The sequence below is a fragment of the Larimichthys crocea genome, chromosome XXI (genome assembly GCF_000972845.2).
Source record: "Larimichthys crocea isolate SSNF chromosome XXI, L_crocea_2.0, whole genome shotgun sequence".
NCBI lineage: Eukaryota > Metazoa > Chordata > Actinopteri > Sciaenidae > Larimichthys > Larimichthys crocea.
In genome coordinates this window covers 665,367-688,751 of record NC_040031.1, presented here as the reverse complement: position 1 = coordinate 688,751, position 23,385 = coordinate 665,367, and the positions used below count along the sequence as shown (strand labels likewise).

General features: G+C 41.4%; 1 protein-coding gene across 2 annotated transcripts in view; it reads right to left on the bottom strand.

Moving 5' to 3' along the window:
• Nucleotides 1-23,177, bottom strand: part of LOC109140544 (RNA-binding Raly-like protein) — a 64,107-nt gene extending 40,930 nt beyond the window's left edge. The window contains exons 1-2 of one of the 2 annotated variants that reach the window (XM_019267594.2): nucleotides 22,976-23,177; nucleotides 14,083-14,155 (exon numbers count right to left, since the gene is read on the bottom strand). In XM_019267594.2, coding sequence (XP_019123139.2) covers nucleotides 14,083-14,155; nucleotides 22,976-23,012 — 110 coding nt within the window. In that variant the 5' untranslated portion in view covers nucleotides 23,013-23,177. The remainder of the gene's footprint in view (nucleotides 1-14,082; nucleotides 14,156-22,975) is intronic. The other variant, XM_019267595.2, reaches the window with a different exon arrangement.
• Between the last annotated feature and the right edge of the window lie 208 nt (nucleotides 23,178-23,385).

Genomic DNA, 23,385 nt, shown 5'->3' with positions numbered 1-23,385 from the left:
CGAGTCCGCGAAAAGTGAACCGCGATATAGCGAGGGATCACTGTATATGTATAATGTCCCGCTGGGCAGCAACTTAAGAAAACTTTTTTTTTAAGTGTTGTGAACGCAGCGTGCTGGGGCGAATGTTCGCGTGTGCCCAATAGAAACGAGGCAGCCAGCCAGGCATGGAAGAAAACATGGCAACGCTGCTGTATCTTTCATTGACAAATGTTTCTCTGCTTACATCAAGCCCGAACGATGTCCCGCCCCCGCGAGCCATATACCCCACCGTGATTGGTAGGTTCGTTCAGCTGCGCACACAACACTGTAAACTGCCATACATATCAAACTCGCGGGCCGCACTAACATTAAACTTTCATATTAAGGCGGGGGCCACAAACTATCGTCCTGCGGGCCGCAATTGGCCCGCGGGCCGCGAGTTTGAGACCCCTGGTTTAGACCGTCCACAAGCTCCTCGATTGGCTCTGCCGTTTCTTGTGTGATTTTTTTTTTTAAATATTCAAATATATATTTGAATTTAGAATATTCGTTGACAGCTATACTGGTAAAGCCTAAAGGCCCACTCACGCCAGGGACGTAAGTGCCGCGGAACGGCTGTGCCGTGGTCACCAGAGCTAATCGCTGCCAGTCTAATCAATGAGACCACTCCGCTGTGGAACGTCTCAGCAGCGTCCCAGAAGCGACTCAACGCACTGCAGCGCTATCATTCCGTAGCATTTCTATTTTTGACGTGAGCCGTTGCTAAACCGTGTAAATCTCAACAGAGCAGATTGCACCAGACAGGAAATCCGACACAGAATCAACATAATAAACGTGCGCCCCTTTACAAAATAAAACACAATACGCAGTTCATGTAGCTTATCACAACTTCATATCAACGTTACGTCATGACCAGTGGCACCAGGTGAGCAGTCAATCGATCAAAAAGTCTCAACATGAACGATGAGAGACTAATTGTTGAAGTGGAACAACACACAATAATTTATGACACAACAGATGCTTTTTATAATCTCTTCCACATCGGAGAAGCAAAGTTAGCTATTTGTTGTTGTTTTCTTTAGACACACTTTATCACGGGGTCTCGCATATGTCCAGGATTCTCGCATGATATCGCGATCTTATGGCCGGCTCGCTACTCTGCCGTTACACTGCCAACACGCGCCCGGTGTGAGTTGACGCCGGGCAGAGGTAAACCGCGGCACAGCCGTTCTGCGGCGCTTATGCCCCCTGTGTGAGTCCCCAGTAATTTCCAGTGCCGTGGTCATTTCAGCTGATCGCTACCACTCTAGTCAATGAAAGCATCCCCACTGGGCACGCCGCGGCCATAGCCTTTCTATTTTTGATGGAGCGGTTACCAAATCGCGTGAAGCTCAACAGAGCAGATTGCACCAGACAAGAAATCCGACACAGAATCAACGTAATACACTTTCCCGCCATGTCTGGTGGGGACTGACGCCGGGCAGAGGACAAAACCGTGGCACAGCTGGACCTGGTAGAAATCCCCAGTCAGACTCGGAACCAGAGGGGACAACCAAGTCTGAGATAGAGCCTGGCCCCGAGACCCTGAGTGTGGTCAGAATATGGCCGGTAATAGTGCATTCGTAAGCGGGTCAACAACGTTTCATATCGAAACTTTAAAAAAAACCTCTAAAAAACACACTATATGCCGTGACAAGCGTCAGTGTAGGGAAATTGATCTCTCTCCCAGCTGCATTTCAGCGGCAGGCAGTGATAATCAGGTCCTCTGAGGAATCGGAAATGATAATCAAATTTAATGTTGCATACAAAATTCCCAAAGAGGAGTTGCTGTTCACCTAATTTAAATCAGAAATTCTTGTCATGAAGTAAAATGGATTAAACGTCAACGCGACATATAGCAGTGCAGACAGCTTGTTAATTCACTAAAGCAGCTGAAATGTGATGTGAAGGTCAAAGGTTGCACAGTGACAGAGTCACCGTGACTGCTTCTTCTTGTGTGTTTGGATGCTGAGTGGCCGACTTGTTGGCAGCAATCTCTGAGCTGATGAGAGGCAAAACGCTCAGCCAGGATCAGACCATCCAAACTGTGTAATGGGTGAAACAGTGGCTGCATACAGTTATTGATGGTCTGTTAGACAAGTCACAAGTCATTGCTTTCACCCCATAATAAAATCAAGTTGTTGATTAAACATATTTAGTCTTTTTCTTTTGGATATGTCATTTAGGATCTATATGTTTAGGTTTTATTCCTAAAACAGACCCATTTTGCTTAATTATGTAATTCTCTGCGGTATTTTCTTTCATTGTCCTTTCCACCAACAATGAAACGTTATGATGAAGCAGGCATTATTATAGATGCATCAATATTACAGATGCATCAATATGTACACATACAATGATAACTATGAAGATGATGATAGTTGATTGTTGAGGTGTGTGTAAAGGTCATTATAGGTAGTCCTAATGTGTTATGGACTATAGACAAGGCTATGGACCCTTGTCGTTTGTTCTTAGTGAATTAATTGTATATGTCACATCGCGGTGAGGTCAAGTTGGGTTTTTGTTCTGTCTCGTCATTTCCTGTTTTATTTTGATATTTACCTGCCCTCTCGTTTCAGGTCACTTGAAGAGAAGTCACCAATATTTAAATTCCTTTTCAGAAGGTTTACGCTTCCTCCTCTTCCGTCTTTTTTTTTTGTCAATGAGCGTATTTATTGAAATAACAGAAAACCCTCGACAGAGTGAGGTTATGGCAGGCTATAAAAAAAGGCCTAAACTAGGGAAAACCAAAATCACTCCAAAGGAGGAAAAACTCTAAACTATTTTATGAAAGGTTATCAAAATCACTCACCAAGAGGAAAAACAACAGGCTGCAAAACGTTAACTGAAAGCGCTCTGAAGGAGGCTGAAAAACACTACATTATACACTATGAAACAAAAAGGCTAGACTAAGAATTTACAACAAAACACTCAATCGAGGAAAATAAACAAAAGAACACTCGAGCTACAATGCTAAGGCTATGGACAATGAAACAAGGCTTGGGCGATCGATCTAATGACGAAACACTTTGGCACAGGACAAAGGGAGACACAGACAATATATACACAGGGTAATGGGGAACAGGTGGAAACAATCAGGGCGGGGAAGACAATCAGACCGGTGACACATGAGGAAGGGCAAGTGACCTGAAACGAGAGGGCAGGTAAATATCAAAATAAAACAGGAAATGACGAGACAGAACAAAAACCCAGCTTGACCTCACCGCGGTGTGACAGTATAATGTCCCAGTTGGTCAAGATAATGGTCAGGATAAACTATATGTGTGTATATATATATATATTCTGAACACCAACTGACAGACAAAAAAACCTCGTCCAACTTTGTCTACTTTGTCATCAAACCAAAATCATTCATAACTGTTTCAACAGTCTTTGTTATTTGATTTCACGCAGTGATGCACGATATCAAAAATTTCAACTGATACCGATAATTTCCTGCTTCTCATGGCCAACACCGATACAGATAACCGATAAGTTCATGTTTTTATATTTAATATAATCTTCATATAATCTGCAGTTTGTGCAGGATGCAGTGATGAAAAACTGATATTTTAGTAGCTATGGTCTATCTATAACAGCAAACAAAAGTTTTGGCTCTTCAAATGTTCATTTATTTTTTTCATGTCACACAAATATTTGTGGTCATTTGCTGTAAATAACAACAACAGCAGCAAAAGACACTCATAGGCCAAACATTTACCATATGAAATGAATTCAAATGCACTGACATATCAAATCATTACACAATTTAAACAAAACAGTGCATCCGTCCAAAAGTGTGGCAACATTATCATAGAGGGCAGAGAGGGACACATCCGAGAAGAAGCGACGGCTTGGGAGGGTGTAACGTTGCTCCAAATGTGCTATTAACTTGTGAAAACCGGGGTTCTCAACAACAGAAAGGGGCTGGTTGTCGAGCGCTATGAATTCTATTATAGACGGTGAAAAGGCTAATGGCTTTAGCCTTTTGTCTGTCTCTTGAGAAGTTTTCACAGTTTTCAAACGCCTGCTGAATGGGAACATCCACACTCCATGTTGTTGTTTTAGCCTTAGTACCACTAGCCCACATTTCAGCCTCTTCCATGGGTTCAGTGGCCAGTGCAGTGCTGATGGTCTTCTGCTGCTTGACTGGCTCATGTTTCTCCTCATGTCCGGTTCTTTTTCTTGGACGCCGATCGTCCTCTGTCTCAGCCTTGAGCTCCGTGGAGAGCTTGAGGTTGAGTGACATCTTATCATTGAGCTGGGATTTAAGGTCTTCCTCTCCATTTTGAAGCCATTTTGCCGAATCTCCTCCGACATCTTCTGACGAAGGGGGTCCTGCTCAGCCCTTGTGTTGATCACTGTCTACATGAGACTTGATTTCTCTGTCAAGCATCTGTCTGATCTGCCAGACACACGGATCATGTCCAGTTCTTGTTGGAGAATCTTGTTCTTCTCCTTTGCTTTGAGATCAGCAGCAAACTTCTGCTGGCTGAGTGTAAATGCGGCGTGCAGTTTGTCACACTCGAGGTCCACAGGAGGTTCTTCTGCTTGATCTTGTTGTCAAGGTTAAACTGAAGGTTGTTAGCCTGCTGTCTGACATTGATGAAATCGGTTTGATATCTCATGTTGACCTCATTGAGTGACGCACTGGTCTTCTGCAGTTGCTCTTGGACAGTTTTGAACTTGTTCAGTGGTTCACTGTGTATGTTGTATATGCCATGTGCAATTTGTCATACTCGGTCTGCAGGAGGTTCTTCTGCTTGATCTCGTTGTCAAGGTTAAGCTGAAGGTTGTTAGCCTGCTGCTGTCTGAAACTGATGACATCGGTTTGATATCTCATGTTGACCTCATTGAGTGATGCACTGCTCTCTTGGACAGTCTTGAACTTGTCCTTCACAGTCCATATTCCACTTGCAGCTTCTCAAAATGACTTTGCAGGAGATTTTTCTTCTTGATTTCATTGTCCAAGTCACACTTAAAGGTGTAAGCCTGCTGTCTGATGTTGGCGACATCAGTTTTATACCTTTTGTTCAGCTTGTTGTGTACCTCAGTGATCCTGTTCAGTTCCTTTTGTAGAAGCTGTTTCTTATCCTTCTCATGCTGAAGGTCAGTGGTGCATTTTTTGTCGTCGATGACACGTGCCACTTGCACAAATGTTTTCTTCTTCGTGTTATCTCTCACTTGAGAGGCAATCTTCGCCCTGCTGAAAGATTTTGCTTTCTTGTATTTCTTCGGCTTCTTTAGCTCTCGTCTTTGAGCTTTTTCTTTGATAGATATTTTTCACAACTCTTTTCATTGCTCCACAATTGGTCAAGACCTGTTTTCTTCTTGTTGACCTGCAGAGTCAGAGGTCCTCCAGAGGTACCAACTTGGGCCCTTTTCTTCATCCATTTTCTTTGGCTGGAGCAATCAATCCCAAAGTAATGTTGCTGCAGTTTGACTCTGATGAACAGATGTAGTCTGTATCAGTGGTGTGCGTCTTGAAGATTTTCACCATGGTGTCACTTGTTAAAAGGTTGAATCGATCTGACTGTCTGATTACACTTTTGATAGTTAAATGACGCTGATCTGGCCACAAAGTAAAGCACAATGTGCAAAAGGATTTTGTTTGGTCCCTTAATTCATCATACAGTAGCCTTGTTCTGATGTTCAAGAATTAAACTAATGAGAGCACCATCTCCCATAGCCTTTTGGAAAAAACACAGCCCAATGTCACGCTGCAGCCACCAATCAGCTTAGATTGAGCGAACACACTCCACAGTCTGAAATGTCTGAAACCCAGACCATCCAGGTGGATTCAGGGACACAACTATGATACTGTACCTGTTGTGTTCTGACATTGTTTATTTCATGTATCAGCATATTTGTCTGTCTCTTGCTCACAGTTTGAAAAGCAGTGACGCAAAGAAGTTTATTATAATTTGTGTCTGATGGTATGAGGAAGAAAGAGAAAGAGAGAGCTTTGATCGAGAGATGTAGACAGGCAATGAGAGTGAGTGAGCTCCGGCCTCAATAAATAAAATCAGAGAAATAAAAAGTGAGGGTGAGGCCAGAAATCAATTAATAATGAATTTTATTAAGATTAACTATATTCAGTGTGGCAAAGTTTCTAGGTCCTGCTCCACTCACCTCTCCTTGCATCTTTCATCGCTCTTCTCCCTGCATCACTCCCTGCTAGAGTTGTTTTTGTTGTTGTTTTTGACCAGGCAAAGTATCACGGTTCTGGTTATTATCGCAATACTGCCTTTTTTTATTATCATTATTTTATGAACTGCAATGTATTTGAACAAGTTATAAATACTTGATAAACATAATACTGGTGAAGTAAGAATTAGACTGAAACAAATATTTTTATGAATAACTAATTAGAAAGTTAAAATTGAAAAAAACAAAAACAAATCCACTGTTACGGTTTAAAAAAAATCTATTTGACAATAATGCTTCTCCAACAAACAGGAACTTTTTCTGATTCCCTGTGACAACTATATTTTTATACATTTTTTAGCCTGTGCACGGAGCATATAGCCTATTATTAGCCAATGAGAAAATAAACAGGGTATACTAACCTGGTATTCGACATATAAATCTGGGTGATGACACTGCAGGTGTTTTATGAGGTTGGATGTGTTCCCTCCTTTGGGTCCTATGGCTTGGTGGCAGCGCCTGCACAGTGGACGGCCATCGTCTATTGCTTTACTGTCTGTGCCTTGTTTAAAGCCAAAATAGTTCCAAATGTGACTTTTGGAGGTTGGTGTTTTGAGCAAAATTAGTGGTGCCACTGACAACGACGCCACGGCAGAATCACCGCTCGGGCCCGGTGCTTCTGCCATGGTGAGTGTGTTGTCTCATGTTTGTGACTGTAAGCGTGCGCATGTCTGGGTGTGACAGAAATTTAAGCTTGTTGTTTGTTTTGAAGTGAATATCTAGCGTGCCAATCATATCCCTGGATGTCACCAGTAACAGGCAAACAGCCAATCATTCAGCAGCTGTGTAGTTCGGTTGCAGTAGTTGCCATGTTGGTTTGATTACAAGGGAGTAGCATGCAGTAAGAAGCCGAGAGGAGAGTAGAGACGGCCGCTGTGTAGCGGAAACTGGCAACAGTAGTACAGTAATCCATGGTAGTACCGTCGTGTAGAATTTCTAGTATAGTAGGAACCGTTACAATTTGGCACCGCGGGGTACTGTGGGTACCGTGGGTGTCGTGCAACTCTACTCCCTGCTCTTTTCCTCACTCCTCTCCCTGCATACAGTAACTCCCTGCTCCTCTCTCTGCTCCTCTGGACTCACACAGGTAGTAATGACAAGAAGCTAATGCTACTTTGCAGCTAAAAAACGTACTGTTGACGTTAGCCTGAGAATCTGTAGCATTTATTAACTGACAAATTACATTTTCTGCTAATCTCTCTCTGTGTACTGTTGCTGCTCCGTTCACTTTTACCACTTCGTCACTTTTTCTACCCACTCACTTGTTGGACACTGTCATACGGAGCTACGCTACTCTACGTTGCGCTAACGTTACACTACTCACTACTCTAAACGTGTATAAACTTGAACCTTTTACGTAGATGTCCTTTGAAGAATGAGAAGAGGGTCCGACAGGATTTGCAGCTCTACTTAATGACTCAAAAGAAGTCCAAAATAACGTCTTGTGCTCACACAGTGCGAGTAAAAATCATTAGCGGCGCATTAATATTAATGATCTTGTGAAATTTCAGCAGTGGCACTCGTAATCTAGCAGCAGCTCTGGCCGCTACTGAATGAATATAGGGGAAACTGAGTTATCTGAGACACACCCCCAGCAGCCCTGCTGCTTGACGGGCACCATGGTAAATATAGAACCACAAATGTTTGTTAAACACCTACAAGATAAGGCAGACCTTCCTAACACACACTTGACTCACTGGCTATCGTTGCAGAAAGTGCCTGAGCTTTTGCACAACTTGCATCTTGTGTGTGTCTGTGGTAAGAGCCAATAGAGTGAATGTGTGGCAATTTCAGGGTGGGTGGGCCTGGATGGCATGGGTAATGGGAGTAAATAACCTGTCATGGAACTATTGTTTCTTTTGATTGCTGAACAATGCCACTTGTAATCTTTTTGTTGATTTGTGCAAAAAAGTCTGTTTGGATAAAAAAACATTTTTGAATCACAGTACTGCAAACCAGTGTTACTCATTTTACATTGTGTACCATCTCAGAAAGTTTTAGCAGTACCACCATCATTTCAGATGTTAAAATAGCTTAGGCTCACTCTATTCAACCACAGATAGTTCATGCAGGAGGCAGGTTTATTCCAGACAGGATGATGATTTAACCTTGACTGTTGTTGAATGCTGGATGGAAGTAGTTCAAGAACCGGCGATCATTCACTGGAAAATGGGTACCACTGATCTGTACTACTCTTCCTAATATTTCCCATTAGCTAAGACCTGAAGCTAAAACTACCTCGGTTTGATTTAGTTTATGAGCTTTTGGTTGATTACAGTAACTGTAATACAGTGTGTGTGAACATAGGTAGCTTTGTGTCTAACTAAACTGCAGCTCACATGACAGTGTTATCTCTAACAAGTACAACTTGGCTAAAATTAAATGAAATAAAAATAGTGTTCTTATGTGTCTTATAGAACATAATTTCTGGGAGACTACAGGGACAACTGACCCCATCTGTACATGTGCGTGTTATACTTCTACTACTGTGAGACTACTACTACTAGAGTAGCCCAGAATAAACCAACTAAACACTGACTTAAGATCAAATGTGAACCTACATAATGTTACCAACTGGTTTGTGGACAAGCGTTTTGATGTCATAGTGGCCTCGCTTCTCAAATCTGAAAGCTCTGTCCACTAATTAAACTGATGAAGCACTAGATCCACCTAGTTTCTGGAAGAGGAAGCTGAGACAAGCGTTAGATGCTATTAAATCCCACATAATGGACCTTTAAGAAGGAGAGTCCTCTCAAGTATAGGAGTACAAACGTGTTTGTGTGTTTGTATGCATACCAAACACGGCGAGGATGTAGCCATCGATCATACTGGAGTGATTTAGTGGAGCCCCGGAGAGGAGCTGCATAATTGCACAACAATGCCTGTGCACGCCTGTGTGTGTGTGTGTGTGTGTTTGCTCTCAGCAGGACAGCAGCTCTGACTGAAGACATCATGTCATGTTAAACTAACAGCTGCTGGACTCTGTGACACAGAGCATCCAACATGATGATAAACAGCTTCACTTGACTCCAGCTCTGACTAAACAAAGACATGGAGAGAGACTGGAACAGTCTTCACATAATAACTTGTTTTTATTCAATTTCTCCTTTCACTTATTGAATTAGTCTCTTCTGCTGTGGTCTTTTAACTTCATCTAAAACAAAATAAGTCTCATCCTGTCCACCAATTTTTATGTGCAGTGGACATGTTAGGGAAGTGAAAATATCAAAAGAAAATAGTTTATCTTTTGGTGATTTTATGGAAATTCAGTTAACATTTGTGCTATATTCAGATGGAAACTTGACTATTGGCAGGTAAAATGATCTGCCATTTGCAAGGACCAAAATCAGAAATATAAGAGCCAATCCAAGAGAGAGGTAAGCATCCCGAACCGGATCAGGATCAATTAACAGTCTTCTCAGCTCATTGTGACATTGTAGACAATGACACTCTGCATAAATGTTTGTTTTTTTTCTTTGTTAACTAATGTCACATTTATTCCCCAACATAAGTAATTGCCAGCGTGCTATCCCCTTAGCAGTTTATCATCTTATCCGATTAACAACAATCTAATTAATTATCAAACGTCAAGCAGCCTGTGGAAGCTTTAAGCCATCACAGTGATGCCACAGGGGAGACGGGCTGAAAGGCATGATGAACACCAGAGCAGTTAAGCATTGATAAAGTGTAAAACACACCCACACGGGTCTGTTTCCTTCACCTCAGACCACAGTTCACAGATTTCCCAAAGTATCTGTGTCCCTGAAGCTCAGGGTCAGACTGAAGCTCAGCGAAGCAGACGCTGCTTTAAAAATATTCTCTTGAAAACATAAAAGGACGTCTGCAGGGAGAAAAAATAATTTAAATGCAGGACAGAGCGACCGCAGGCTCTCTGAGGGCGACAGCCTGAGAGACCAAGTTGTGGAGGATCAGGGACGGAGCAAGAAATCAAATGGTAAATCATGAGACTATATGATGCAGCAGTTTGGTCTGCGTTATGGTACAGGCGATTCTGAGATATATACACCATTACTACGTTATCTTACAAGAAAATCATCCACACTACAAGACAGCATCTGAGTACTTGAAGAAGAAATCAATCATACTGAACTTATGAATTCTAATTTTATAGACCTGATATCAGAACAGTAAGTGCAGAGGTCTTGGTCTTAGTTTGAGCAGTCACATCAAACTAAGACCAATAATCTGACTGCTCACACTAAAAAGTCTGCAGGATAGAAAATGTTTCAGTGTCTCAATACTGGTGCAAGAATATCAGTAAGGTATCAAATACATCAAAGTATTGATTTTTTGTTCTATCCCTATGTGTCCAGTCTGAAGCCAAAGCTCATGATTTATGTGCTCACTCCAAAGACTGAAGACTAAAAAACGGACATTGTACCTGTGACCTCACCCACAGGTTTCTGAAGAGCTGTTACAAAGTTCAGAGCGTGGTGGTTTAGCCTCGGGCTAACCAAAAGCAAAGTAGCATGGGTGGAGCTGAGGTGGCCCAAAGGAAGCTTGGATGCTGAAAGCAGCTGCATGTGACAGCACCCACCTGTCAGTCAAAGCAGCCCGCTCTTAATTATGCATAACTTAAAGACTTAATACAATATAGCACTTTGAAACACGTTTGTTTCTACTGTGAAGATGGACATTTTATTATGGGCAATTATGGAGACTAACACAGCCCCAGCTTCAAGTGGCCGTTTCAGAAACTGCAGTTTTTGGCGTTGTCTTCACTTCACAGCCACAGATGTTAGGCACAATTAAATTTTTTTTTTAAATTCTAAATTCCTCGTGGAATGTTCTGGCTATTGATTATTGTCAGTAAAGTTACTGTATGTTTGATCCTGTCTTGAAATATAGGCGCCAGTGTTTATGGAGGAGGAAATGTCAAACAGGCATGCATGCTGTTACCACAGCTTAACCAGCCCCCATGTTTTTCATCTACAAGACACGTCATGGCTGCATGGCACTTTTAGACATTCAGTAAGGAGAAAAAAGCACAGACTTTGAGGAATCGACTCGTGGCTCTGCTTCAACTGTGTGAGAGCCGATCAAAACTTCACATGTATCAAAAATTCATTCAAACGTTCAATAGCCGCTGGCAACTGCACAGCAAACAACAAAGCTAGTCCTACAAACATACAAATATCAATCAATATCAAACATCATCAAGTGATGTTGGCACGAACATTTACTACCACATAAACACACACACACACACCTCTTCTCATTATTGTGTGTGTTTTCTGCAGTATTTCCACAACTGAACACACCAGGTTGTGTTCCAGATGGGTTCGGCCTCCTTCTCTGTTTCCTAATCAAAACTAACGACACTAAACCTGCTCTGAGCAGCAGAAAACCTGCCTGAAAACATCCAGGAGCTCAGTGTGGCTCCAACATTTATCAATGACAAAAGTATTCACAAGAGGAAGTTACAAGAGAACAGCATGTTGTTCCAAGTTTCACCAAAGTCAGATCTTGCTGATCTGACTTTGGTGATCTGGTTATCTTCACCCAGGAGATAACTGTTTATGTCCCGTGTGAATCCCAAATTTCTACACTGATTTATTAAGTTACAGATTTAGCTTACGTAACGTGATGTCTTCCTAAAGCTAACCAAATCACAAGCTTGTCACAATTGTTAGCAGCTGCTTGAAATGACCTGTGAAAAGGTTTTAAGTGACACACAAAATATTCTTAAAATTGGCATGATATACCATCCTATCTACACCTATATCTTGTTGACAAATGTCACATGCTGTTTCTTTAACATATCAGCACATGAAAGCTTCATACTTCCAAACGAAGCTCAGGTCTAAAGACTGCCTAAAGTATCTCTATTGGACTAGACTTTGCACTTAAAGTCTGTGTTTCACTATTGACCAAATGCCAACTGTTATCTCTGCAAAAAAAAGCTGAAAAGTAAAATATTAGCATCACAAAGAAGTTTGTAATAAACCCGTTAAAACAAATCATTCCCAGTGTGCTCACACATCATCCATCTGTTTCTCTTATCAGATTTTCTCTTCTAATGGATTTGAGCGTTGTCCTTCTCTGAACTGGTCTCTATATGACAAGCAGCTTGATGAATATCATGAATTTCTCAGAGCTCTCAGTCAAAAGATCCTCTGCAGCCGCAATAATTCTGAACCCAATACAGAGAGAAAAATACCAAAGCCACACTGAAAAAAGCAAATGATTGAAACACTTCTGAAGCTTATTTAAGCCTCCTCTCTCACAGAGCTGCAGGAAGTGAAATATGTGGAAGTCCATGCAGAGTGAACTACTCCCACTGGTTCTCTCCACAGATCCTCAGAGTCTTGGTGGGGCTGCCTGGCTGTAAATCCCAGCTCTGGCTGACGCAGAGTGGTGTTTGTCCCGGTTTTAATCTGTCCAGCAGCGGGCGGCGGAGGGATTTGGAGGACAGTTTGGCTTTAGTTTCCATGTAAACAGAGAACAAGGTTAAAGCTGAGGACAGCCGGACCGTCACTCACTGTCAGCTTCACACAAACACACACATCAGATCTAAAACTAACTCAGTGTACTGCATACAGCCATTAGAAACTGAATACGATTAGCTGATAACAAACCTGATAAGCAACCCTCAGTAATCAATAAACAACCATTAATCAAACTAATAACAAACAGCAGTCAACGTCAGAAAATCTTATCATACTTAACAGTTACCTAATGTTTCTGTATTGTTGACAAAATGTTAAAACATAAACATATTAGCAGTTTGAATTAAACTAAAGCTCCCTGCAGTGTCCGTGGAAAATATGACACCAAACTCCCTTTAAGAAATATGACACTCATATGGCAGTGGTTTTCTTGTCCATTCTCCATCAATATAATCCATAAAGATAAACAGTCTTTCTACAAAATTAACATTTTGGATTTTGTCGCTTCAACAACTTAAGGTAGCTGTACTACTGGGGATGAGGCAAATGGTTTCTCACTAACATAAGCGCATGTTGGTGGATCAGAATTAAACACTAACTAAAAACATTATTTTCAGCTGTTACCAAAGTAAATTAAAAAATGTCTTCCCCTATTACCCAAAATACAGATTTCTTATGAAAATACTTAACAACAATGGCACTGGAACAATGAAATGTTTGGAAGACAGACTTGAAGAGATTCATAGTGTTGAACTTCACATGACACAGAAAAATCCAGTCAGCTTCCTCAGCTCCACACAGCTGACCAGTCAGAGCATATAATGGGTGTGAGTGTTAGATTATTGGTTAGGAAAGTTACTGAATTTGTCAGATACAGCAGCCTCTGATGTAGGGCTGGGTGATATGGACCAAAAGTCATATCTCTGTATTTTTTAGCTGAATGGTGATACTCGATATATATCGATATCGATTTTCCATGGACAGATAATTTCATACGTCTATTATTGACAGCCCACCGGTAAATCGCATTCCCACCACTCATACTACAAATCCCACAATGCACTGCTGCATCTAGCTATGTGTTTTTTTCCCAAAAAGCGACTAGCGACAAAACTAGTGTCTTTTTTTGGAGTTATTGGAGACTCTGACGTGCCGACGTCAATGAGCAGTGGGAAACCTGGGCAGAGGTAGGGGAGAAATAAAAGCAAACTGGCAGCTCAAGGGAAGAAATGTATAGTCATTTTAACGCAAAAGAAACTATATCGACATAAACGATATGGTCTTGTGCTCTATCGCGTTTGAAAATATATCGATCTAGATTAAAATATCAATATATCGCCCAGCCCTACTCTGATCTGTTCTGAGGAAGAATAATGACCCTACTTACTCCTCCATCAGCTCTACCACCTGAGCTATGTAGTCATGCAGTGTCGCGGGGCTGACTCACCTGTCAGGAGCACTGCTTCCTCTCTTCGCTGTCGTGGTGCGAGCAGCTCTCAGCTCACCGTTCATCCCGGTGTCTGAAAACCAAAAACAAACCGTCAGATCAGGTTAGATACTGACTGACAACTGTCTCGCCGCCTGACCCAAGGGAGACAGTGCTGAAAGTAGACAGATACTGCACAGTAAACAAACTACCCTCACACACCACCCCACTCTGATTTACACAACCTCACAAAACTAAATGAATCGAGCAGAAAAACAAAACAAAAACACACATCCTGCAGAGCTACAAACACACAGACACACACACACACACACACAGCGGGCTCAGCCGGCCACCTTAACGAGCGGCCTGAGAATCTAATTGGCTCCCATCTGTCAGACTAGAATTAATTTCCTCTCACATTCATGATGCTTTCAACAACAGACATGTACCTGTCAGCCTGAGAGGGATGGAGAAATACTCTTTTGACCTCTGAGAAGATTTTAGGACACATGAAGTCTGAAAGCAACTGAACTCAGAATTGTGACTTCATGCTGCCTTCATAAAATCCTGAGGTTGTGTTAGTTCAGAAGACAAACAACAGCATTGACATTGACAAAAAAAAAAACTGTGATAGTAACAATGATCTCTGTCCATCTGGAGAAAAGATGGAAGTTTGATGATGTTATATACATCCACAGTGGGAGAAGGACGGGGTGGATGGATGGGTCAACAAAACAACAACAACTTAACACAGGAAACCGTTGTTCATTTCTCTTTTCAAGTTTCTTTTAAACATTACTACAATCGTTCCCTAACCCAGGGGTTCTTAACCTTTTTGACCTTGGGGCCAAGTACATTCAAATATTAACGCTGTACTGGTTTAACTCTCACTCTTAGTTTGTTTTTGTATTCAATAACTAAATCAAATCCACTTACAGTTTAACCTTGTCAAATAAATGACATGATACAATGTGATCATCAGACATCATTTATTATGTGTACGTAAACCCGCACATACAAAAAGACCCCGAACAGGCTAGGTCTGTTGGCTGTGCTGTTGAATTGTTTGATTTTTCTTTTATCAAATTTAAAATTTTTCTCATCAGGAGTCCCTCCTTTTTTTGCTGTGGTAAAAGCTAATTATTAGTTATTTTTTATAGCCTTAAAATCTCAAATGAATTTGACAATTGCTTCAGCAGTCTTCATCTTTTCATGGCAGAACCAGAAGTTTCTTTTCATATCTGTGACAAATGAACAATACCAACAACATACATTTTTTTGACAAACTACAGCTACCTTTTATGCTCGCTCACACTCCACACACTGGGCTCTGCCTCGTTACCTCCGTTCACAAAGCCGTACTTAATGAAGTCACGGTTGTACGTGTACGTGGGGGATTTGGCGCCACTGTCGTCTTTAGTTTTTGTTTAAACTACTTCTCTGTAACTTTTGCTACAGGCTAGCGGCTCACTAAGTGTTTTCTTCTGCTTATTGCTTTCTGGTTAAACTATATTCACCAGCAAGTCTCTAACTCTGTTCGTTTTCTGTTGGGTGCTGGACAGGTAGTGTGCAGCAGGTTCATCAGAGCTTACTTGATGGACACACCTGCTACTGGAAACACTGAGACTGAACCAGACAGGAAATCAGCTGTAAAACCAAAACCAGCTAAAAGAGGCTAAAATTCCCTCTAGTGTTGCAGAGATGTTAATATATCTGTGCCGTTCCTTGTATCTCACCATCAAACTGAAGAATTTTTACTCTGGTACTATTTATATAAAGAAACGATGCCAGACTGTTATTTCCATAATCTGTGAGGGGTTCATTGATCAGCAGCAGAGACAAGTATATTGATCAGTAAAAGAACTGACTTGCTCTCACTTAAATGAAGAATACTTCACCAATACTACCCCTTTTCTAGGGTTAGGGTTTGCCTGTATGTGTGGAGATTTGGGGTAGAAAAGTATGCCAGCATGCATTTTGCTCCAAACTCAAGTGTAATCTCAACGCTTTATCACTTCCAGCTCATCAAATAGGCTGGCAGCTTGTTTCAGTGGACCTCTGCTTCAAACTTGGACACTATAAGTACCACGTCAGCTTTGGTTTTGAATGTGCAGGGCAGTCAAGTTAGCAAGAATTATGCAACATCCATTTAGACTTTCAAAAGGTTTAGAAAATGACCATGGGTTTGGATAAAATAAGTACATAATGTAAGTTAAAAACAAGTCAACAATGACTTTTGGTGCCACATGGCCGACCAGGTAGCGCCCATGGTTGGCAAAGGCATTTATGTGAAACTTTGATTTGAGAACAGAGTTGCCGATGTCATGCTTTGAGGTATCAGCATGTAATGACAACGCTAAGATGCTAATGTTTAGCAGGTATAACATTCACAATTTTAGTCTATTATATTAGCATGCTAACAATTACTACCTGACACTAAATACTGTATGTGGCCGATGGGAATCTCAATAGTTTTGCGGGAAATAAAGTATTGGGCATATTTTTTGACCTGATGATGGAACTGGATAAAAAGCATTTATGCATTTATGTAAATATATATACTTTTAAAATATGTCTATAGTTATTTTTTATGTCTATGGTTATATCTTTGTTTATGTTTCATGTTTTTATGTTATGTTTTTGCGTCTACTTGTCATGTTCCTTGTTTTTTAAACTGTACTTATAGCTATACCTGTATGTACAACTGAGAGCAAAGTGAACCAGAGTCAAATTCCTGTGTACACACACCTGGCCAATAAAGCGATTCTGATTCTGAAAAGAAGCAAAGTTCATCCTGAGATGAACATGAATGTCTGAAACCAATCTCAGGGCAATCCATCCAAAAATTGTTGAGCTGTTTGACTCAAAAAAATATTGTGGCGCTAAAGGAAAAGTCAGAGGATCACCAAAGTCAGTAGGATTCATCCTCTGGGGATTATAAATGTCTGTACAAAATTTCACGTCAATCTATTCAATAACACACCAACCAATCAGTCAACATTTCCATCAAAATCAATACAAATAAGATGACAAATGGTTCAGACCATTTTTTTGTTACATTAAGACAACAAACGTCTTTGTTGAGATCAAAAGTATCTTCCTTTTATTCACATTCTCTCTTTTATTCTCTGGCTTTCTCTTTCATCCCGTCAGTCAGACTGAACTGCCCAGTCACTATTTGGATTTTGTAATTGAAAGCTGAGACCAGACTGTCTCTCCAGGACCTCCATCAGAGCTCGGTGCACGGCTCTGAAGAACCCCCCCACATGTCAAGCCGTGTTCGGATAGGCAGCAGCTGGCCCTTCGCCTGCCATCATCTCCCTCTCCCCACCCACAGCGCTGACAGTCGGCAGCAGGGTTGTTTATGGCTTCCACACAGGCTGCAGCTTGTAGGACATTAGTCTTTTAGTGCAAGGTTTATGAGCGCCGTCACTCACCATCTGTTAACTGCCGGGGTGCCTTTAATTGTCCCCCACCTCCCCCCCGAGATCGATAAGGCTGCCAGGTCACACGACTCCTGCCGCGTGCTGAGCGGGTGATTGTGCATCATCGACTGAGTGATTACAGCTATTTGCTTGCTTATTGCTTCGCATTGTTTGGACGACACATCAGGTTTAGAGAGCGGTGGGGGAAGATGGAGGGGGTTGGAGGAGAAAGAGAAGAGGAAAATGAGAGAGGAAGGAAGAAAGAGTGATGACAGGACAATTTCACACCCTCATGGTTATTAGTTTTCAGGGACAGGCTATTCAAAGTTTGGCAGGAAATTCAGTGCAGAGCAGGGGCCAGCTGCTGGCGTTTGGATGAAGCCACAGCAAACACTTCAGTCCATTTTTGCATGTTCTTAACTGTCAGGTGATCTGTTTGCTGCGCAGCGACAATCGTGATGTATCCCTCTCACCAGATTTGTCAGTTTTGACGCACAGAAAGGGTCAGAGGGGATGGATAGGTCTCAGAGGTCTCATCATGTGGTTAAAATCAAGCATCAGGACAAAAGCTTTGGACAAAAGTTTGTTTTGATTTCTTACAAACAGAACATTTTCTGTTAAATGTTGATTGTTGAAGACTTTCTTTTCTGTGTTATACTGTATTATATTGACTCCAAAACCGCCTCAAGTTTGCTGACGACTCTGCTGCAGTGGCCTGATCACTGAAAACAAGGAAAGTGTCTATCTGAGAGACCCACTAGTGTCAAAGAAACAACCTGCTCCTGAACATCAGCCAGACTAAGGAGATGATAGCGGACAGACAAGGAATTATGCCCCCCCTTAATATCAACACGTCTTCGGTGGACAGAGTTGACAGCTTCAAGTCCACATCACAGAGGGTCTGACCTGGGTATCCCCTCAAATACTGAGGAATTTACACTGCTGCAACACCGAGAGCATCCAGAGAGGGAACAACATCAGGACCACAAGGTCCTGCACAGACTGCTTCATTCAGGTGGCGCTCCATCCTGCCTAAAAGACATCTATACCAGACACTGCCAAAATAAGGCAAAGATGAACTTTAAAGATCCAAACCATCCAGATAACTGCCTTTTCTTACTGCTACAATCAGGAAGACGGTACAAGATACACCAGACCAGCACTGAGAGGTTTAGGAAAGCTTCCATCCTCAGACTAATAGGATCCTAAACAAGGACACTGTCTAGGACTTATTCCTTATTGCTCTGGCTGTTATCATACTATTATTACTTATTAGCCATTAATATTATCATTATAACGTATTTTGTTCCATTAAGAACCAATTTTCTTTTGATTATATGTGACATATAAACTGAATTAAAGAAATAAAGTCAGAGCTTATCATTTGGATAATGAGAGTGGAAATAACAGACCCATTTAGTTTCCTATTGCAGAACTCTTTTCATCTCCTCCACATCCTGGTTTTATTATTTTCTGTCTATCTGTCTGTCTGTTCACCCAAATGATGTCTCAGAGCAAAGTTGTCTGATCCTGTTGAAATGTTCTGCAGTAAAGCTCTGACACACAATCACTCTGAAACAGGAAACGATGCGCCTCACAGCTCATTTTGGGGGATGCATGACGTGTTTACTGCTGCCTTGTCATCAATTAGTGGGTTTCCAAACAGCAGTTTTGATGAGGGTTTTCAGTTTGTGTATTTATAACACCTGAGTGGAAATACCAGGTATAAAAACTGAAATATTGGATGAAAGCTTAGCTATAGAGGAAACATTGGTGTGTGAAAAGAAATGTGACTTAAACGTCCCTTCTGTCGGATTTTGGATTGGTTTAGTGTGGTATCTATCAGGTCACATCAGGTGCAAACCCAAACAACAGCTATTAGTGTTTTCTGATATGGTGCTCCTAATGGAAGAATGATCTGATCTTGGTTACATTAAATTCATTTAGCTTCAACCATACAACCACAACACAAGCCAGAAACTGCAGATTGACATGCATGTTCATTAAACTTCATCAAATATTTTTATCAAAGTGCTACATTTAGAAACAACACAGGAAATAGAAAGAGTTGGGGAACTGGCAACTTGTCCAGGGTGTGCCTCTTGCCCATTGTCAGCCAAGATTGGCTGCAGTCTCCCACATGACCATTAAGTGTTCATGGAAAACAGTTTGATGGATGGAAAGAGTTGGGTTGGGTTCTATTCAGGGATTAGATGTATTAGTATTATTTTGGTATCAGGCATCAGGTGATACAGCTTCAAGAAGATGACTGCACTGGCTACAGTATGCAATGCAAGAATAAATTCACTATCTTTTCTGAAGAAGGTAAAACAACCGGAATTGAGACTTATTTCAGTGTCAGTGAAAAGGGGAGAAGCCAAAACAGCCTTTGCACAGAGATGCCACAGACAATGACAAGACTAACTTTGCTTCAGCACTACTGGGTATGACTCCCATTTTCCCCTTCTGGGAATCAGTACTTTTGCATATATCTTGTACAGTACATTGTATATACTAAAATAAATTAATTAAACACCAGTGATAATATGAACAAAGGACTTGATCTTCATGTCATCTTAAATATATGTCACCAACCAGCCTACCTGTCCAAATCTCTTAACGTGACCACAGAAATAACACAATATGTCTGTCAAGGTGTAATGGGTGTCAAGAGTCCCCCAGCAAAATCTTTTGACCATTTTCAAAATGTGGCTGTCTTTTCAATATAGATGAGACTAGCACTGAGCATATCTGGGAGAAAACTGACCAACCAACTGTGATTGGAGCACAGAGTGAAAAGGGACAGGACTTTTTTATTTTTAAGTATATTTTTGGGGGCTTTTTATGCCTTTAATGGACGGGACAGTTGAGGAGAGACAGGGGGAATGACACGCATTAGGGAGCCGTCTGATGCAGGATTTGAACCGGGGCCAACTGCAGCGAGGACAGCAGCCTCTATACACGGGGTGCCCACACAACCCACTACGCTACCGACCACCTCAAAAAAAGGGACGAGACTTATGAAGGGTCAATTCCTTCAGTCACTAGAGAACTTAGTCACTTACTGTGGATAAACATATGCCATTTGGGGGCATTTTTTCTTGGGAAAAGGAAATAGGAACACAGCTCAGAAACATTTCTTTGTTTCTTCTCTTCACTGGTGCTGACTTTTTAATTCTCAATTTGACCTGATTCAGTATTGTGTGTGCAAGAAATTGATCACTGGATGTACCATAAAACTGGAGGAAATGATCCATCTCGCAGCTCTGCCTTTGTGTACTGCATCGCCATTATTGATGCAACGTGTTTGTTGCTGTGACTTCTGTTGCATTTTGGGATTGATTGAGTTTGTAAGTCAATCAGTCTTCTCTGTAAGCGAAGGACAACCCTCACTCTTCTCACTCAGTTAAACAATCTCAATAAAGGAAGTACAAAAACACAGCATTACAGCTGTATGCAGTCAAAAGAGTCTCTTGTCAGACTCACTCCACTCATTCTTAGAGCAGTAAAATAATATATTAGAGTTTCAGGGTCATTTCTTCACACCCTGATGATCACAGCCTCTACTGAAATGTTAGCTGGCACATTCAAACCAGTTTTAGAAACTGTAACACTGATGTTGTTTTTCATCCGTGACCGTGGATGCTGGTGAGGATGTGAGCGCTGACATTTCCATGATTTTATGGATGAATAAGCAAAACCTTGAACTTGACTCACAACTAATGAGTGTGGAGGCTGAAGTGGATTCTGATTTTCATCAGGGTTAGCACTGTTTTTATTAAAGAAAAGACCTGAGAGTTTTCTGAGATAAATGTATAAAAGAAACACAGTAACAGCTCAAACGTTCAGAATCACAATAGACCTCAAACACCAGCTCACTTCTATCAAATGAGTTGTTATGATCCAGACTCAACAGTCTTAGTTTTACTTCAGGTGTGACAATCCATTTCAGGAAATGAATGTTGTCGACACTAGTCTTGCCAGTGGTCTGGGGATTTCTAAATTCAAGGAAGTTGCTTAAAAGATGCTAACAAAAGCAACAGCACAAGGACAGGAAACAATACTGTCCCCTTGTATGTCACCAACCCAATATGTAGGGCAGTCCTAAGGAATAAAGATTGGTTTCTTTTAAATCTCTTTAGTGCTTCCACCAAACAAAAGCTGGGAGACAAAGTGTTTAGTGGCTGATTTGTGAGTCTGGGTTGTTGTTGGGAGGTGAGACATGAGGCTCATTGCTTTTTCTTCAGAATAACTTCTGAATATCTCTATCGCAAGCAGCCAGACAGGTGGTCAACAAACTTACAGATTTGAGAGATTTGCTTGCACATTTTCATTTCCTGCATTAAAAACACCTGAGTGGAAATTAAAAATGAAAAAGTCGAAACATCGCAAACATTTGATGTTTGGTGAAAGTGGAAAAGTTGGTGTATTGATAAAAACAAAATGAAACAAAGTGCAAAGGAAACAGACTTCAATGTGAATAAATGATGACTTGAAAGATCAGGCAGGCCACCACACTCTTTACAAATGCTCTTCCAAAACCTGTGATTGACGTCATGGAGACCACGTCCATGTTTTATACAATCTATGATAGAAACACACATCTTTTTTTCTTTTTTTTTTATAGAACCCATTATCCTGTTTAGTTTGTCCATTCTGGGCTACCGTAGAAACACAGTGGTTCAACGTGACAGACTCTGTGGAAGAGGACTTGCGGCGACTGAATTGTGATTATTAAAAACTATAATATTTAATTTCTGCCATATTCTGTAAATAGAGCTGACTAAATCTGACACACTGGACATTTAAATGATCCTTTCACCTCTTCAAACTCTAATTCTAACCCTACAGCCAAATCTTGACACTAAAACGGCTCAAACTTTGAAGAGGACCAGAGGAAATTTAAGTATTCTCCTCTCAAGGTTTGTGCTTTACAACACACACTCTCAAACACATCAATAGTAGTGAGGTAACATCATCGGGACAAATTCAGTATCTCGCTTGAGGACACTTCAACATGTGGACAGGAGGATTAGTGGATGACTACCTCTAGCCGTCCAGGTGTAAAACTCAAACTGGTCTTTGCAAAGACAGTAAACCCAGAGAGTATTGCACACAGCTGCCTACACTGTTAACATGCAGTGCAATCCCCTCAAGCTCAGTTACGATGAATAAAATATCACACTGAGAACATCGTCCTCATGTGAGCTGATCCTCTTCCTGCACAGTCAACAGCTGACAGCTTAAAGGACAGTTCTGTCAGTCCTGCTCTTATTTCACACATGAACTGTGTGACGAAGCTGAAGTCACTCTAGTAAACTCGGAGCATCTTTAATCTGCAACACATACAAAGACAAACTCATAATCACATGCACATTCAACACACACACAACCTGCACTTTGCCTTGTTGGGTCTTAACAGGCATCCCCACATGTGTCTTACACTGATCATAATGTGTGTGTGTGTGTGTGTGTGGTATACTCACGTCTGTTTCTGTGGCAGTCGCTCCTGAAATGGGTCATAACAAGAGAAGAAGAAGATGAGGAGGAGGAGAAAAAGAGAGATAAAACCTGACGACTCAGAGTGTGAATGTGAACTGATGCTTCCCACACTGACAGAGAGAGAGATAGAGAGAGAGAGAGAGAGTGAAAGAGAGAAAGAGAGAGAGAGAGGGGTGACCGCTGAGTATGACAGTGGGTCGTACCATCTAACACTCCACTGAGAGGGGTGCAGGAGGGATGACCGGTTCGTTTATCTGGTGAGCAGGGAAGGAGGAAGGGTGAGTCTGCATGTGGGTGAGTGTGAGGGAGTGAGGTGTGATAGAGGTGGTGTGAAGCAGGTAAAGTGGAATTAATAGAAAAAAAAACAGAAGAGAAGTGAAGTTATTTTAATAAT